An 18689-nucleotide genomic window follows, 5' to 3' on the forward strand; every position below is an offset into this window, starting at 1 on the left:
CCATAGGTTGTAATATCTGAATGATTTGTTTGAAATTAAATTGATCTAAGGCATATGTTGCAATTTTCTCAATTTGTATGACCGCGCGCTAAGTTATTCGGTATAAGACGTCTTTAACAATTTTCTCCTTATAGACGCAACAGATAGAAGTAAGATTATTAGCGATCAAAAGCGCTTTTTTATCGCACTAAGCCTATACCCCCTTTCATTTTTCACGAACACTCCCTTTAACCTTGTATTTGATCCCTACCCTGATCTTGGAAACGGACCCTACTCTACTCTTGGATCAATTAATCTAAATTATGACCCCTCCCTATATATCTTTAATCCAATAACTACCCTAATCTTGAATCCAGTACGTCCCTATTTCTTTTCATGATCTGCGATCCGGACGATTGAAAATAACTGATTTTCATTATTGATAAAAAATTTCGTACTTAAAATATTTTTTGTTCATCTCCTGAGCTTTTTAAAGCTTGAACTAAGGTCATTGTACCGTACACATGATGTAAATAATTTAGACAAATATGACTTTGCTTTAAAAATCCTATCATAACCTCAACACATTTGGAAGACCACATCTTGGAAATTCCAATACAATGGTATTTTTATGTTAAACACTTATTTAAGTGTCGCTTCCATAGAGAATGTTCTCTTCGTTGTCAGTTTAGAATCAGAAACACAAGAAACAAGTTTTCACTTTATTCCCATGTTTATTGAAGCACCCTGTGTATCTATTGCTATTGTATTTATATTGCCCCCCCCCCCCCTCTTTATTCAGCTTCTTTAAGGAGTTGAAGTGGAGCTCCGAACTAATTAGCAGTAGATTATATAAGCCCTTAAACCGGTTCTGTTCAAGTAAACAAACAATAATCCAATATCCAACAAACAAACAAACAAACTCACGTGCTCGCAAACAAACCGTCGACATAATATGTACAATACATACTTATCTGGTGCCAATTATAAAACCACATTCGGAACATTTTATCGGACATTATCTATTTTTAAGAATTGGATTTCAAAAACCTTGTGTTAGCTTTTTTGGGACTTTATTTTGATAATTTCAATACATAATCTTTATTTCTGCACAGTCCCATTTAATTTGAAAATTTCTAAATTAAAACTGAATTTTCCACAGTTGACCCTCCCCATCATACCTTTACACATACAGAGGGGTTGAGTTCACATGAGCGTAAAGCTTAAATTGTATCTTTCTTGAGATATTTTTATCCATATTTCATAAACAAGCCAAAAACAGAGAGAATTTTTAGAGTATTGTATTTTTAGCCATATATGTATATGTTTTGTCATTATGTGTAACGTTTATAGTTGGGTTAATGCATAATTAAAGGTCAAAATTAACATATTTATAAAATCAGGAAAATTCCAGGTTGATATTTAAAAAGATGGCTCCCCCTTTTTTGCATCCTTTTCCTTGGCCATAAACAGACATGTATGGAGATAGATAGATAAATAGACGGACAGACATCTTGATAGACAGATAGACATATAGACAGATAAACAGATAAACAAGGGTAGACAGATTACAGATAGAGAAACATAGCTTAGATGTATTGATAGGTTAGAGTACACAAGCTGTAGATGTTAAACGTAGACAGATAATAGGGAGAGATTAGCATTGGTATTAGTAGGGATGGGGTTCATATTGGTATTAGTAGGGATGGGGTTCGTATTGGTATTAGTAGGGATGGGGTTCATTCTTAAATATTCAAAAAAAATACTTTTCAGGGACTTTTCAAGAATCTAAGATAAACGAATTGAGTCTTTGCCACAAACTCTCCAAACTCTGATTTTCCATTTTTTAACTTAACGTCGTATACCTGAGATATTTCAAACTATGAATTCTGTTAGATATAATAGTATAAGTTTGAAATATCAACTGTTTCTAATATAAGGTTGCAAGATTATATGGATTAGAAAATTTGGGTTTGGTGACAAAGACATTACTTTTTCATTTATTACACTGTGCAAAATTAATACAGAGTTACCCATTAAGGATGAGACGTTAATGACGACCTCAAGCCCTGTATGCAAAAAAAACTATCTGAAGGTTGCTCTATGTTTTTATATATAAACTTTTATTCGAAGATTAAATTATTTGGAGAAGGAAAAGAAATATAACTACAGAAAACCATGACAGTATAAGAAACTATTCTAAAACGAATTTAAAAACAATGCCCACCTCTAGGTATTAGGTATTAGGTAGTCAAATAACCAGACAGAGTTTGAGGGGAGGGAGGGGAGGGGGGGCATCAAAGGCTTGCCTAACTACTTTGCACTTAATGAGCCGAGAGACTTGAAATTGACTGAAACAAGAATTCAATGTGAATAACTATCGATTTTCTAAGCATTACCGTAGGTCATTTTACCGATAGTCTTGTTTTTGCCAGTTTGTCGTTTTACCGATAGTCTTGTTTTTGCCAGATTGTCGTTTTATCGGTAGTCTTGTTTTTGCCAGATTGTCGCTGTACCGATAGTCTTGTTTTTGCCAGTTTGTCGTTTTACCGATAGTCTTGTTTTTGCCAGATTGTCGTTTTACCGATAGTCTTGTTTTTGCCAGATTGTCGTTTTACCGATAATCTTGTTTTTGCCAGTTTGTCGTTTTACCGATTGTCTTGTTTTTGCCAGATTGTCGTTTTACCGATAGTCTTGTTTTTGCCAGATTGTCCAGTCACTTTATCCAGTCTTCACTTTTCACTTTCACTCATGTTTAGTTTCTTTATCCCGTCTTCACTTTTCACTTTCATTCACCCATGTTTAGTTTCTTTATCCAGTCTTCACTTTCTTTATCCTGTGTTCAGTCCATAACTTTATTCTGTGTTCAGTCCATAACTTTATTCTGTGTTCAGTCCCTCTATCCTGTGTTCAGTCCATAACTTTATTCTGTGTTCAGTCCCTCTATCCTGTGTTAATTTAGCATTAATCTGACATAGCCTGTAATTATTAAAGAATATATTAGGGAAACCTATCCCTACGGGTTGTGCCCTACCGTAGACCTTTAAAGGGTGTTCAAAAATTTCACCCTGTTGCTTTACAGGGTGACCCAAGTTTAAAACTGAGCATACAGGGTGTAAAATATAAATCATTTTTTAAAAATGGATGTTAATTTAACTTTAAACCTTCGCAGACTGGAATCAAATCAAATAAACTTTCAACAAATATGTACATTGAACAAGCACTAGCAGTACTGCTGTACAAGTTGTGCGTACATGAAACAATAGCTGTACCCAATACTAAGTAAAAAAACAATGTGCATAGAATTGCAGAATCCTAAAAGAAGTTTTGTAAAAACATGTGAAATTACACCCTGTTGCAGTGTACATCCATTACTTTTAAAGTTTTCTAGATTTTGGCCAGAACTCTATCCTGTGTTCAGTCCATAACTTTATTCTGTGTCCAGTCCCTCTATCCTGTGTTCCGTCCATAACTTTATTCTGTGTTCAGTCCCTCTATCCTGTGTTCAGTCCATAACTTTATTCTGTGTTCAGTCCCTCTATCCTGTGTTCCGTCCATAACTTTATATTCTGTGTTCAGTCCCTCTATCCTGTGTTCCGTCCATAACTTAATTCTGTGTTCAGTCCCTCTATCCTGTGTTCAGTCCATAACTTTATTCTGTGTTCAGTCCCTCTATCCTGTGTTCCGTCCATAACTTAATTCTGTGTTCAGTCCCTCTATCCTGTGTTCAGTCCATAACTTCAGTCTGTGTTCAGTCCATAACTTTATTCTGTGTTCAGTCCCTCTATCCTGTGTGTAAACGCCGCTGTATATAATGTTGTATTAGGTTTCACACGGGCTGTCAACCTTAATACAGCTTAGACAGTTCTAGCTGTATCATTTACTTCGAGAAATCAAACCAAATTTTAGACTATTAGCAAATCAACATCATTCAATTACAGACCAATATCAATGGCGCCCAAGACAATTCAGAAAACAGGGACGAATGCAAAAATAATTGTATTACATTTAAAATCTTGTTTTGATTAAAATAAATTGATTTAGTAGATAATTTTTAGTAAATTTTGGCGGTATTATCCATCCCTGTTATCCCTGCAGCATTTTAAAGCCAACCAGACCATCAGCCCGGGTACTCCTAATCCTAGGGTTTGATTGTTTGTTTGTATTTAATTTATTTCATTGAATTGAGAAGAGGAGAGTAATTGTGCTAATCACTAATTATGATAATGATAATGATTGCTTGCAAGCTACTGGACTAATTGTTTCTTGATGTTAACCCTGCATTGATTAACTTGATGTTAGGTCATAGAAACTTTTCCATAGCTTAGAGGGGAAACTTTCAATGTTAGGTAAAAGAAAAACTTTTCCACAGAGCGGAAACTATTAATGTTAGGTCATAGAGAAACTTTTGCATAGAGCGGAAACTATTAATGTTATGTCATATAGAAACTTTTGCAAAGAGCGGAAACTACTATTGTTATGCAAAAGTGAAACTTTTGCATAGAGCGAAAACTATAAACGTTAGCTCAAAGAGAAACTTTTGCATAGAGCGAAAACTATAAATGTTAGGTTATAGAGAAAATTTTGCATAGCGCGGCAACTATTAATTTTATGTCATAGAGAAACTTTTGCAAAGAGCGGAAACTACTATTGTTATGCAATAGTGAAACTTTTGCATAGAGCGGAAACTATAAATGTTAGGTCATAGAGAAACTTTTGCATTAAGAATAAAATGTCATTGTTATGCCATACAGAAACTTTTGCATAGAGCGGAAATTGTAAATGTTGAGATCATAGAGAAACTATTGCAAGAGAGGAAATTGTCAATGTTTCGGTCCTAATAGAGAACATTTAGCAAAGAGAATAAATTTTCGATGTTAAGTCATAAAAAATATTTATGTTTAGTCACATAGAAACGTGAAAATATCAAACCATGATATTCTACAATTTCAATTTTATCCTGTTGCAAGGTTTTATTCAACAACTATAAGATCTAGCGCAATCTCTTCATTAACTTTTTTAATGGGCAAATTTAAATTACAAAAAACGTTTTTCTTAAAAGTCTTAAAGTTTATCTGTTGTATAATTTGTCTATGTTCAGAAAAAATAAATAAATAAATAATTTATTGACTACTTTTTGATTTGTAATAGATTTATTTTTATTTTATTTTTTAAAGTATACTTTACAATTTAAATGTCTGATAAACACACAAATAAGAATCCTAAAATTGAAATAATTTTATGTTTTCATGTCACTGTTTATTTTTTATTCAAAACAGGTAATTTTACCACTTTGAATCGATAAAACATAAAAAGCTAAAATATATTTTAAATCAATTTGAAAACCCTTCTGGAAAATTTGTCGATAATCCCTGTTATTTTGGTTGGAAAAGATGGGTGAGGGCAGGATTGAATTGGGTTAAATGGTGAATAAAACTAACGTTAAACAAACATCTCTTAAACTATTCGTATCTAACCCTGCAATCTCTGTCAGACTAGAGAAAAGGAACTGCTCTTAAAATCAATAAAGGGAGTGTGCGCAAAAAATGAAATGGAGTATATGATGATCCCGAATTGAATTTGATATCGATCGCTACTAATTTACTTTTATCTAATATGCAATTCAATTTTAAATCAGCCTATACCCCCTTTTTTGCGAACGGTCCCTTTAAAATGAGCTTCTGTTCGAAAAAGAAGTCCACAATAAAAAAATTGAAATGATAATAGGAAAATAAAAGTGATTAAATAATAATAATAATGATCTACTGACAGTTATCTATGATATGTTTACTAATCAGTATATGTGAAATGATATGTTTGTTTACACACCGACCCAGCTTTGTTTACATTTTAAACAGTCAGCACACGCTACTATACATCGGGTTAACTAACCCTATATTGGAAGGGGGTAGGCGGGGAGGGGGGGGGGTAGGGGTCAACCGAATTTAACACCTTTTCGATTAACCATTAGAGAAAAGTCAATTTTCTATTTTCTATCTTGAATTTATTCAAGATGGTTAATTTTGTATTCATACTTTTATTCGGCTATCAAATAAAGCTTTGATATATTTATTCTATGTTTTATTCACTATATTCTATAAATCTGTAATATTTTTATGCTTTGTTTTAGTGATTTGAGTTAAATCTATTCATGGGGTAAAGTCTGTTTTATATTTAATCTATGTCTTAATAATTTGATTTTATAACTGGAACAATGCCTTTGATATATACAACCCTATGTTTTGTAAAATATTTTCAAAAATCGAATAATATCTTTGATATATTTTATCCATAGTTTTTTACATATTTCATCTATAAATGAAGTACATTTTTGGTTTATTTAATCTATGTCTTAAACTGGAATAAGTTCTATGTTACATTTAATCTATGTCTGAAACTGGAATAAGTTTTATGTTGTATTTAATCTATGTCTTAAACTGGAATAAGTTCTATGTTGCATTCAATCTATGTTGTAAACTGGAATAAGTTCTATGATATATTTAATCTATGTCGTAAACTGGAATAAGTTCTATGTTACATTTAATCTATGTCTGAAACTGGAATAAGTTGTTTGTTGTATTTAATCTATGTCGTAAACTGGAATAAGTTGCATGTTGTATTTAATCTATGTCGTAAACTGGAATAAGTTTTACTTTGTATTTAATCCATGTCGTAAACTGGAATAAGTTGTATGTTGTATTTAATTTACGTCGTTTACCGCAATAAGTTTTTTTTTGTATTTAATCCATGCAGTTAACTGGAAAAAGTTCTATGTTATATTTAATCTATGTCTGATTAAGTATATTCTATAAATGGAAGATATTCATCATAAAGTTGAGGATTTTCACACCATACATGGAACACATTCCATGCATTTATTGAAAAGGGAGGGGGAGACCGGCGTTGGGAAGGGGGGGGGGCAAGGAGTAGAAAAATTTGATTGAAATATCTTTATTTCTGTAAAATACGAATAAGTCTGTTATCCATGATTAATGAAAGGTTTAAAGAGTACTGTTGTGCAGCGAACACACCTCTCTACAACTGGAGGCTCACTTGAAATTACGCCTTTTAGTCTCTTTTAATGTTCATGCAAAATATCGATCTTACTATGTTGTCTTCAAATAGGATTTTAAACCTAAACCTAAACAAGGATTTATATATAGGTCCCTGTTCCCCCTGTTTACTATTTTCAGGGTCGATCCTGAGTAGGGGAACTAGGGAGCTGTTTTCATAAGTTTAAGGTTTGTAGAACAGTAAAAATTAAGGAGGGGGGAAGTTGAGAGGTCGGAAGGTTGTCGGAGAGGTTAGGGTATTCGGCAAAGAAAGGGGCAAAAAGAGAGTCGAGAAAAAAATAACTAACCTGGGACCGTATTTAAAGAATTTGAGCTGTGTCGCTGAACTATCTACTGCCGGTTCAAATTTGAACCGCCGATTCAAAGTTAAAGATGAAGGAAGAATTTGAATCGGTAATTCAAGTTTGAACCGACAGTAGGCGGTTTAGCCATGTCTCTAGTTTTGAAATAGAATTGGTAAGGCATGGCTCTAAGAGGAGAGTTTATCAAAGCTAGAGTAGTTGAGGGATGGAGGGGTTTATCAATGCTAGAGTATTGTAGGGCTGGAGGGGTTTATTTAAGCTAGAGTATCGGAGGACTGGAGGGGTTTATCAAAGCTAAGGTATTGGAGGGATGGAGGGTATATAATAGTGGAGGTATGCAGGGTTTAACAAAGCTAGAGTATTGGAGGGATGGAGGGGTATATAGTAGTGGAGGTATAAAGAGTGGGAAGGGCTGGAAGATGTGGAGGGTAGGGGGGGGGAGAGGCCAGGGGTTGGGGAGAGGATCTAAATGTGCTGGTAATTCTAACACAGAGGTCTCAAGGGACTAAAAAGTGCCCCTGGAGACCTGAGAAACTGCCAGATCTTCGTACAAACAGAAATCAGCAGAAAAATCGTTGGAAATATTAGATCCTTAATTCCCTAAAAATGGGGGGACAATGTTTTAAACTTCTAAGAAATAAAGAAAAAAAACTATCTGTATCCCACTTTTAAACAATCAGTTAAATCTAATAATTTTTTACTTTTAACATTTTTAAATATCCTACAAATTCTAATAATACGCTTTATAAACTCCACATTTTCTACATGGTTATTTTTATGTATTTAACCTCTAGCCCCAGAAGAGGGGTTGAATTCAGAAAAACAAGTTAAAACATGTGGATTCCATTGATAAACTATTAACGAAGGAAAACAGAACCAACAAAACACCCTTAGGCGGAAAAACAGAGGGATAAAATTGCTCCCTTTTTAAGGAGTGAAGTTAAGAAATACGCTTTTTAAGGAGTGAAGTTAAGAAATACGCTTTTTAAGGAGTGAAGTTAAGAAATACGCTTTTTATTTTCTTTTTCTTTCATTTTAAACTTGAGAACAAGAAACAAAGGTTGCAGATAGACAGATAAACAGACAAATAATTTTTTCAAATTTGAGACACGGCTAAAATTCATTAAATTCTGACTCTGATCAGCTAATGTGTTGGGGTTGAAGTTGAATACCTGCGGTTTAGCTTCAGATCATTTATATCCAAGATTTCATTAAATACAATTTATGCCAGGCCTCGAGCACTGCAACCAAACCCATCTATTCTACAACCAAACCGATCTATTCTGCAACTAAACCCATCTATTCTGCAACCAAACCCATCTATTCTGCAACCAAACCCATCTATTCTGCAACCAAACCCATCTATTCTGCAACCAAACCCCTCTATTCTGCAACCAAACCCATCTATTTTGCAACCAACCACATCTATTCTGCAACCAAACTCATCCATTCTGCAACAAACACATCTACTTTGCAACCAACCCCATCTATTCTACAACCAAACCCATCTATTCTACAACCAAACTCATCTTTTCTACAACCAACCCCATCTATTTTGAAACCAAACACATTTATTCTGCAACCAAACCCCTCTATTCTGCAACCAAACCCATCTATTCTGCAACCAAACCCCTCTATTCTGCAACCAAACCCTCTATTTTGCAACCAACCACATCTATTCTGCAACCAAACTCATCCATTCTGCAACAAACACATCTACTTTGCAACCAAACCCATCTATTCTACAACCAAACTCATCTATTCTGCAATCAACCCCATCTATTTTGCAACCAAACTAATCTTTTCTACAACCAACCCCATCTATTTTGCAACCAACCCCATCTATTTTGCAACCAACCCCATCTATTCTGCAACCAAACCCATTTATTCTGCAACCAAACCTATCTATTCTACAACCAAACCATCTATTCTGCAACCAAACCCATTTATTTTGCAACCAAACCCATCTATTCTGCAACCAAACCCATCTTTTCTACAACCAATCCCCTCTATTCTGCAACCAAACCCATCTATTCTGCAACCAAAATCATCTATTTTGCAACCAAACCCCTCTATTCTGCAACCAAACCCATCTATTCTGCAACCAAACCCATCTATTCTACAACCAAACCCATCTTTTCTGCAACCAAACCCATCTATTCTGCAACCAAACCCATCTATATATTTGTATTTGATCTATATATCAGTATCTGATGCTTGATGAATTGAGTGAATATGAAGTATATCTCTATATCCTAGGATAGGATATATTTGTATTTGATTTATATATCAGTATCTGGCACTGAGTTAATTCCTATATCTCTGTGGCTGATCTCTAAATCCTCCTGTAGTCCTGCTACCCTCAACAATCCAGGGAGAATAAACTCATACTTTATTCAGTATTCATCCACAATATACTAGTGCTTTTTGTATTGCTCTTATTTGCTAGGCTTTTAGGACGCTTTACACCCCCTTTCATACATTTTTTAGCTTTTTAACTTTTTCTCTAAAATTCGATGATCTAAATTTTTCTAAAATATTCGCGGATTTGCCAGGCAAAATTTATCAACTTCCATCAGCTTAAACCTTTTCTAGGGCCATGTGAGTTGTCGCAAAAAATTCGGCCCGATCGGTTCAGTCGTTTTGAAGTTTTTTGGATACAAAAAAAAGACAAGCAAAGTTTAAACATTATAAATTATAGAAGAAGGTTGATTTTGTATGTACCCAATTCAAATCTTAAAAATTAAATTATAATTTGATAAACTTTTTCAGAGTTTTAATTGCAAAAAAAAAACACTAATATGATTTAATTAGTTGTATATTTCCATCATAATGGAAACCTGAAAAATATAAATTTTTACTGTTTTTTAATCTTTCTGACGCTTGCACCTTGGCTTAGCAGCACAGGCAAAACGTTAATAAAAATATGCCTGTTAAATATTTTTTTTAAATTTCAAAATTTATGGACAACAATTTCAATTATTTAATAAAACTTGTTGATTCAACTATGTAAACAATTAAAATGTACTCTTAATCTTTAAATCAGTACACTAACATTATTTGCTTTTAATCTGAAATTTATTGATTTGAAATACTAAACTTATTTTGACATTATGTTAAACAAAAATTTCTCATTCGTCCAAACTATTTTTTCGCCAAATCCAGATTTCAATTGTGACCTGAAAATATTGAAAGCATCAGATAATTCGTCTGTTTTTAAGATTTAAATCAAAAGTTTACCTACTGGAATACTGTTACAGGTTCCAACCTCATCTGCAATAGCAGCCATGGCAAACCTGTTCTCACGAATCACCCTGGCGTTATCATAAAAAGCGCCTCCAGTTGGAACTCCCTATGTACATCGTAGCATGTTATATTGTTCATTTAAGATTCCATTAAAGGGACTATATAAATATATATATATATATATATATATATACATATTATATTATTTATTCCAACTGATGATTGGGTTAGACCCATGAAACATTTTGTCTTGGAAGAAATATATATTTAAACATCTAAAATGTATATTTAAACTAAAAAAGTTGAAAATACTATATATATATATATATAAATATATTTCAGTTTTTAACTTCACATTTTTTTTATTAAAAAATAAGCTAAATATTGTCGTTTTTCTATGTTAAAATTGTGCGGAATCTAAATAATTCATTTATGTTTTCCAGCAATAGAAATGCGCAAGCCACTTTTGAAGAGAAATCCCAATTGAAAATAATTGGTTATAAAAAACAGTGAACTTTGATATCAAAATTGTTCAATCAAAGCTTAAGGATTCCTTGAAATTACGTATACAGTATCTGTGACTCTGTTGACACCAAAAATGCATTAGCATAATGAAAATTATCATGATATTTTCAACAAGACAACGTTAAGAAACCTTATCAATTTCTCGATTATGTCAGCGACATATTTGTGTTTTTTTGCTGCAATTTTGTTTAAGGATATGCTAAAATTAGGTTTTATTTGAGACACAACTGCGCAAGTCTGTCAGTATTGTTGTTGTTGTCGTCATTAGATTAGCCTGTTAGTTCATGGACCCAGATTTAATAAAGTATAGCTGAACTGCGCAGACGTATTTGAACCACTTATCTTGTGGGCTGGTTTAACTAAGAGAATTGGTTGAACTACGTCTATCCGGTTCAATCATGTCTCGTTATTCATTAAATCTGGTCCTATGGGGATCAAATGTAATGAAGTAGAGCTGAATTGCTTACTGTCTACTGCCGGTTCAAATTTGAACCACCGATTCAAACTTAAAAATTCATGAGGATTTGCATCGATAATTCAGTATTTGAACCGGTGATAGGTAGTTCAGCAACCCCTCCAATAAATAAAATTCGGTCCTGCACAGCTTAACCTGATAAGATAGCTGAGGTCCACTGAAGAAGTTTGCTTTGGATCTGTATCCAGGTTTAGAGTGACACATTATTGTTCTAGGGAAAATAATAAATAATAATCAAATGTTCAAAGAAAATAAATAAATGCATTCACCTCCTCCCTGTTCCTTCAATAAAAGTTCCATGACCGTATTCAAAACCATTAACATTGTCGTCACCGTTGCTTCTTAATCATTTTTTTAATTAACATTTTTTTCATTTTTATTATTTTTTTTTAATATTTACTCTTCATGTTGACATCCAAAGTTGTGCCCGACTTCATGCGCCAAAACGTATTGTTTACTTAGACAGCCTAATTGAATTGCAACTGTAGTAGCCCCATATCTAAATTATGTGATACTAGAATCAAGAATTATGTTTAATAGTTGTATAAACTGTCTACCTCCAACCCCATATGATGTATTAACAAACTATCTACAACCCTCCTATGATGTATAAACTGTCTACCTCCAACCCCATTTGATGTATAAACTGGCTACCTCCAACCCCATATGATGTATAAACTGGCTACCTCCAACCCCATATGATGTATAAACTGGCTACCTCCAACCCCATATGATGTATAAACTGTCTACCTCCAACCCCATATGATGTATAAACTGTCTACCTCCAACCCCATATGTTGATTCACCGACAAAGGGTCAAACGACCCAGGGTCAAACGACACTGGGTCAAACGACAAAGGGTCAAACGACAAAGGGTCAAACGACAAAGGGTCAAAAGTACGACAAAGGGTCAAACGACAAAAGGTCAAAATGATAAAAATATTTTTTGATTTAAATCACAGGAAACTCGCATTTTTAATCCCAAAAATCCGCAAAACCTTTTTGAAGATTTAAAACTTTAGTCTGATTCTGGCTTCCATAATGGTCGGGTTGGCAACATTTGTTGCTGCAAAACAAGGTGGTAGGATCATTGTAGATGAACAGGGATATCATTACAAGAAGACAAGTGTAAACAAGAAGACGGGTGTAAGCTATTTGAGGTGTCGGGATAAGATTGCTGAAAAATGCGATGCTAGAGCCATTCTTATCGATGAATCTGGGATAATTAAGTCCGTTAAACCCGACCATGCCCATGGAAATAGGTTTGTGAAGAATAAAGTTCGAGCTGTTGAGCAGGAGAAAATAATGGCTGCTGCAAACCTGCCTACAGTTGCCCCAAGAGAAGGTGTATAAAGCTGATTACCTCCAACCCCCAAAGGTGTATAAAGCTGATTACCTTCAACCCCCAAGGTGTATAAAGCTGATTACCTCCAACCCCCAAAGGTGTATAAAGCTGATTACTTCCAACCCCCAAAGGTGTATAAAGCTGATTACCTCCAACCCCCCAAGCCTCCGGTTCCACATTTATTGTAATCTTTATTATAAGTATAAAGAACAGTAGCATCAGCCCCTCCTCGTAGTGTTGCAAAATCTTTCTTGTTGCTGCCAGACTTGTAGAAATTCGTGAATTCGTCATGTATGGCACTCAAAGAGTTCTCATCTCTATAAATACACAAACTTCTTAACTTGTTTTCCCCCTGCATCCCTAATGGCAAAAAAACTAATGCCCTAAGTTGGACTCAATAAAATAGACGCCTCCAAGAGGATTAACTAATGTAGATTCAAAAATAAGAACCAGAGACCAAATCTAATGAATTTGAACTGCCGAAACCCGGTTCAAATTTGAACCAGCAATTTAAATCCTTCCTGAATCTTTAACTATGAATCGGTGGTTCACATTTAAACCGTAGGTGGTTCAGCGACGCCAGCATTAAATTTGGTTTAAGGTAAAATACAGCATTTTGTAAAAAATTTCCACGTACTTGATATCGATGGGTTCAATGCAAAAGATTGTCATCCTGAGTGGAATCTTGCTGTTCTGATATGCCTTGTTGGCTTCAGCGACCGCCTGGTGAAAAAATACAAAAGCAATGTAAACAGATTATCTGAAAAATACTAAAGGAATGTAAACTAATTTTCTTTAAAAAGACTTAAAATGGAATTTCCAGAAACCTTCCAAGCTTTCATTTGAAATTGATTATTTTCATTTGTCTTTTCCTCAAAAAAATTGACCTGTGTATTTCTTGCATTAGAGAAAATGGAGAAATGATAAAAAGACACCTAAAAGTTTAGAAAAACGGCTATATCTTCCACATTTTTATCAGATTTGGGTCTAACTAGTTCCATTGTATGTTGTACTTAAAATTAGGGGACAGCTGAATATGCTTACTTACATTGTCGAAGAAAAGTTCTTTCTCTTCCACTTCTCTTCCAAATGCTTGAGTATAATAGAATTTGACCGAGAATTCTACCATCGTAGTGTTATCAAGAATACCCTTTTCACGTAGTTTGTATTGGTTAGCAGAATACACTATAGTCCTGAGAAAATATTAAATACTCAATAAAGTTAGTTTTTAACATTTTTTAATAATTATTTACAGCTAGATACTTTATAGGACAGCTAGATACTTTATAGGACAGCTAGATACTTTATAGGACAGTTAAAGGAATTTCACTTTACCAAGGGTTCCCAAAGAATTTTTCCCGAGTGGCAACTTCTCAAATGTGCAATTCCCCAAGCGGCAACTTCCCAAAGGTTAGGTTAGGCCCTCTGAGGCGCCGCAGACTGCAATGGGGGCCGAGCACTGCAGCTACGATGAGCTAGGGGGCCGAGTGACGCGGCTAGAACAGACTGGGGGCCGAGTGCTGCGGCTAGGACAGACTTGGGAAGTTGTCGATTGGAAAATTGCAGATTTGGGAAGTTGCCACTTGGGAAAATACCTTGGGGAAAATTCTTTGGGAAAGTGCCTAACATCGTTGTTAAGGGGCGTTAAGTAACTTAACGTCCGTCTCGGTTTGTCGGGTTTAATCATCGGTAATGTTGGTCAAAAGGTTGTAAAATCTTAACCTGTCTATCAGATTCTGCTCAACGCTTTCATTTATACAATCTCTATCTTTCTCATCTTCTTTCTCCTCATATCCCTACAAATATCAAAAATAAAAGTTAAATTTTCAAAACTTTGATAAAATGTTATTACTCTGTACAGATGACATCCCGCAAAAAGAGAACAGGGCTGAATAATGTTTCTTCCGTCAAGACTTCCATAAACCATACCTGACCTATAACAAAAAGGAATTGAGTTTTTGACACAAACTCAAATTTTCTAATCTTTATTGTTTTGCAGCCTGACGGTGTAAACCTGTGATATTTTAGAATTTATAATATTTAATTCCTAGATTACCTAATACTGAAGATTGCTTCTGATTCATCATTGTTTTCATATACAATGGAAAGGGCTTGATCAAGAATACCAGGCCTGAATAAAATGATAGTTTGAATTATCAATATGGGTTTGTATACTTAGTTCTTTATAAAAAGATAAAACTATTTCTAATTATTTTCACTTATTAAATAAAAAAAGTTGATTTTTTAAGTAGGTTTTTATTCTTCTTGATAGTTCTTTAATAACTTACTTAAGTTTGACGTGAGATGCATTTAATTGTATCACCTGGTTTTTGGTTCCTGAAGGATTCCAGATTTGGTAAAAACTTCACCATTTGGAAAAATGAGTTCACCATCTTCAAACACTGTTGTATTGATCATAACAACCGTGCAGCTAATCAACAATTTTCAAAGATTAAAATCATAGTAGCCTTTTTGCTAGAAAGGCGAAAAGGCTCTTTCTTTTAGAACAGTTACAGTTATTAAAGTGGAGTCATGAAACACTAGGGATTTTTGACAATTAAAAACCAGAAAAGATTCAATATCTTTAATGATGTACAATGAGTTGATTCGGTTCGTTTGTGCTTGGTTTTTGAGGGGTTTTGGACTTAAAGGGTTACACAGTACACAGACTACAGTACACACAAATTTGAGAAGTTTTGTTTATTCTATACATTAAGTTTCTTACACTATACCATATTTTCAGAGAGAAAATATATGCAAAAAAAACGAATCAAAAACGAACCAATATAGAACCAAATTCAAAAAAAATACAAACAAAATACAAACCAAATATTAACCAAAAACGAACCAAAAACGAACCAAAAACGTACCAAAAACGTACCAAAAACGAACCAAAAACGAACCAATAACGAACCAAATACAAACCAAAAACGAACTAAAAACAAACCAATAACGAACCAATAACGAATCAAAAACATCGTTTTTCTTTTTTTCAGGATAAAAATGGTTTAAAAGTTAACAAAAGTTTTGAAATGTTAAAATTTTTATCCAAAGTTTTTAAAAAACGAACCAAAACGGTTAAAAATCGTGAATATGTCTAAACAAAAATTGTTCGTGCATGGATGTATTAGTTATATGAGTTTTCAATTGTATGATAGCTATGGGCCTTCAATACCTTGATATTGTCTCTTTTCTACATTCCTTAACTTCAGCTTCATCCACATCTGGCATCAATCTCAGAAGTTGACCCTGAACCACAGAAAAGTTTCAAAAAAAAATTCAGAAAATGAGCATAAGTCAAAACTTTTGTATTGTGAAGCTCAGGATTAAAGAGACTGTAAGCGAAATTTCAAGTGACCCTTCATGCAAAGAAGGCACTGCCCGATTGTAAAGCTTAGTCTGATCAAAACTGAATTATATATTAATGTTTATAATTTATAAATCCATAATTTTTGTTGATTTCTTAAAAGTATTATTTCTCGTTTTTTTTAATTGAATATATAATCATCAAGTTTGTTATCTTATCAAAATATATAGGGTGACCAAGCCACTTTATAATTTTATAATTTTATAAGATTTTGTTTATTTTGCTGTATAATAAAGTATTTGAGAAGAAGAATGTTTATAATTTAAAAGACTGATTATTTTCAGTTTTAGTTTTTACAAAAGGAACATTTGCGCATTTATACTGCATGGCAGGAAAACATGAAGGAACAAAATTTGACAGTTTTAAACTTAGAAGTCGACAATATCTTCCACATTATTGCCATCTTTGTGTCGATGGTCACATTAAATTATGCTTACTGTAGCTTTAAGTATGGGCTGATATCCATCTTATGCAGATTAATTTAATTAATTTAATTTCTCTTTGATATCCCATAGTGGGCATACGGATTAATTGCTCATTCTAAAATTAAAGAGTGCCCACATTGGATATCAAGATCAATTTAATTCCTTTTTAATATCCCGTCATTGTGTTCATACCCAATAAGGATAACTTACAATTGTCTTCGTCAAAATTGTCATTTCCTAATCAATATATCTTTGCAACATGAGTCTATAATTTGAAATAATAAGTTTTACAACATTAGGTTACATAGATCTAGGGCTTACAAATCTGAGTTTGTAGCAAAGACTTTAAAAGTGCCAACATTGGAAATCCAGATCAAGATTATCCAAAAATCCTATTTGAGTTGTTTAAGTATCACTCCTACTTGATTAACACTAATAAGTATTAACAATTAGTAAACTACTAAACTATAAATACCTGTTGTGAAGTTCTAGCAAGAGAGATGAAAACAAGACAAAGTAATCCTTTCATATTTTCTATTGACTGATCTAAACCTTACCTGTTTTATATACAGGCTCCTGGAACACATGTTAATATTCTTGCATTAGATTGCAAATACTTTCAATTTATCTAATGCAAAAGAGTAAACAATAGCTAGACGGACTTATACTTTAGCAAGTGTTTTAGAGATGAACTAGCTTTAGTGCTAAACTTTGCCTAGATCTTTAATCTCCGTGGTATTCATATATACCCTGGTACTAACAAGGTATCCATGGTATCTATATATACCCCTGGTACTAACAAGGTATCCATGGTATCCAAATATACCCTGGTATTAACCAGGTTTCCATGGTATCTATATATACCCCTGGTAATAACAAGGTATCCATGGTATCTATATATACCCCTTGTACTAACAAGGTATCCATGGTATCTATATATACCCCTGGTACTAACAAGGTATCCATGGTATCACGCTGCCCTCAAGTAAATTTCCGGTTCCGGTTCCACGCCGTCTTCTACATTAGAGGCTCAGAGGCTGAATGGAGGTCATCAATAGATAGATAGATACATGAATACCATATTATTAACAAAGATAGACAGGATAGACAGGATAGACAGGATAGACCGGATAGAAGGATAGACAGTATAGCCAGGATAGACAGGATAGACAGGATAGACAGGATAGACAGGATAGACAGGATAGACAGGATAGACAGGATAGACAGGATTGACAGGATAGACAGGATAGACAGGATATACAGGATGGACAGGATAGACAGGATAGACAGGATAGACAGGATAGACAGGACAAACAGGATAGACATGATAGACAGGATAGACAGGATAGACAGGTTAGACAGGTTAGACAGGTTAGACTGGATGGACAGGATTGACTGGATAGACAGGATAGACAGAATATACAGGATGGACAGGATAGACAGGATGGACAGGATAGACAGGATAGACAGGATAGACAGGATAGACAGGATAGACAGGATAGACAGGATAGACCGGATATACAGGATGGACAGGATAGACAGAATTGACAGGATAGACAGAATAGACAAGATAGACAGGATAGACAAGATAGACAGGATGGACAGGATGGACAGAATTGACAGGATAGACAGAATAGACAAGATAGACAGGATAGACATGAGATTATGAACCTGTCAATCAAGTTTAGCGCCAAGATGAAAAATGACTGATATTATACTACGATGAATGGGATGAATTGAAATCAAGGGACGCCTTCCCCTAAATCAAATCTACCCTAATCATACACCTGCATCTCAATCCGCCCCCCCTCCCCATCCCCCTCCACATCTTCTCTTCCATTCAGGCAGTCAAGTAATTACGCCCTGCAATGATATGAGTATAAATTACCAAGTATATAATTGTTAAAGTTTGATTATATAGATTGGTTTATTCAATTGATTACATAGCTAGG

The 18689-nt window shown here is 34.1% G+C and overlaps 1 protein-coding gene across 1 annotated transcript; it reads right to left on the reverse strand.

Annotated features, from left to right (window-relative positions):
* Nucleotides 1–10508: 10508 nt before the first annotated feature.
* LOC111698328 (uncharacterized) lies at nucleotides 10509–17273 on the reverse strand. Its single transcript, XM_023468645.1, has 14 exons — nucleotides 17213–17273; nucleotides 16121–16194; nucleotides 15269–15376; nucleotides 15002–15076; nucleotides 14798–14879; nucleotides 14668–14741; nucleotides 13994–14138; nucleotides 13583–13668; nucleotides 13095–13262; nucleotides 12001–12099; nucleotides 11870–11941; nucleotides 11736–11811; nucleotides 10595–10706; nucleotides 10509–10533 (listed from the first exon to the last, which is right to left on the reverse strand). The coding sequence occupies exons 1-14, from the start codon at nucleotides 17264–17266 to the stop codon at nucleotides 10523–10525; spliced, it is 1236 nt and encodes a 411-aa protein (XP_023324413.1). The 5' UTR covers nucleotides 17267–17273; the 3' UTR covers nucleotides 10509–10522.
* Between the last annotated feature and the right edge of the window lie 1416 nt (nucleotides 17274–18689).

This window comes from Eurytemora carolleeae, unplaced genomic scaffold (assembly GCF_000591075.1).
Source record: "Eurytemora carolleeae unplaced genomic scaffold, Eaff_2.0 scaffold206, whole genome shotgun sequence".
NCBI lineage: Eukaryota > Metazoa > Arthropoda > Copepoda > Calanoida > Temoridae > Eurytemora > Eurytemora carolleeae.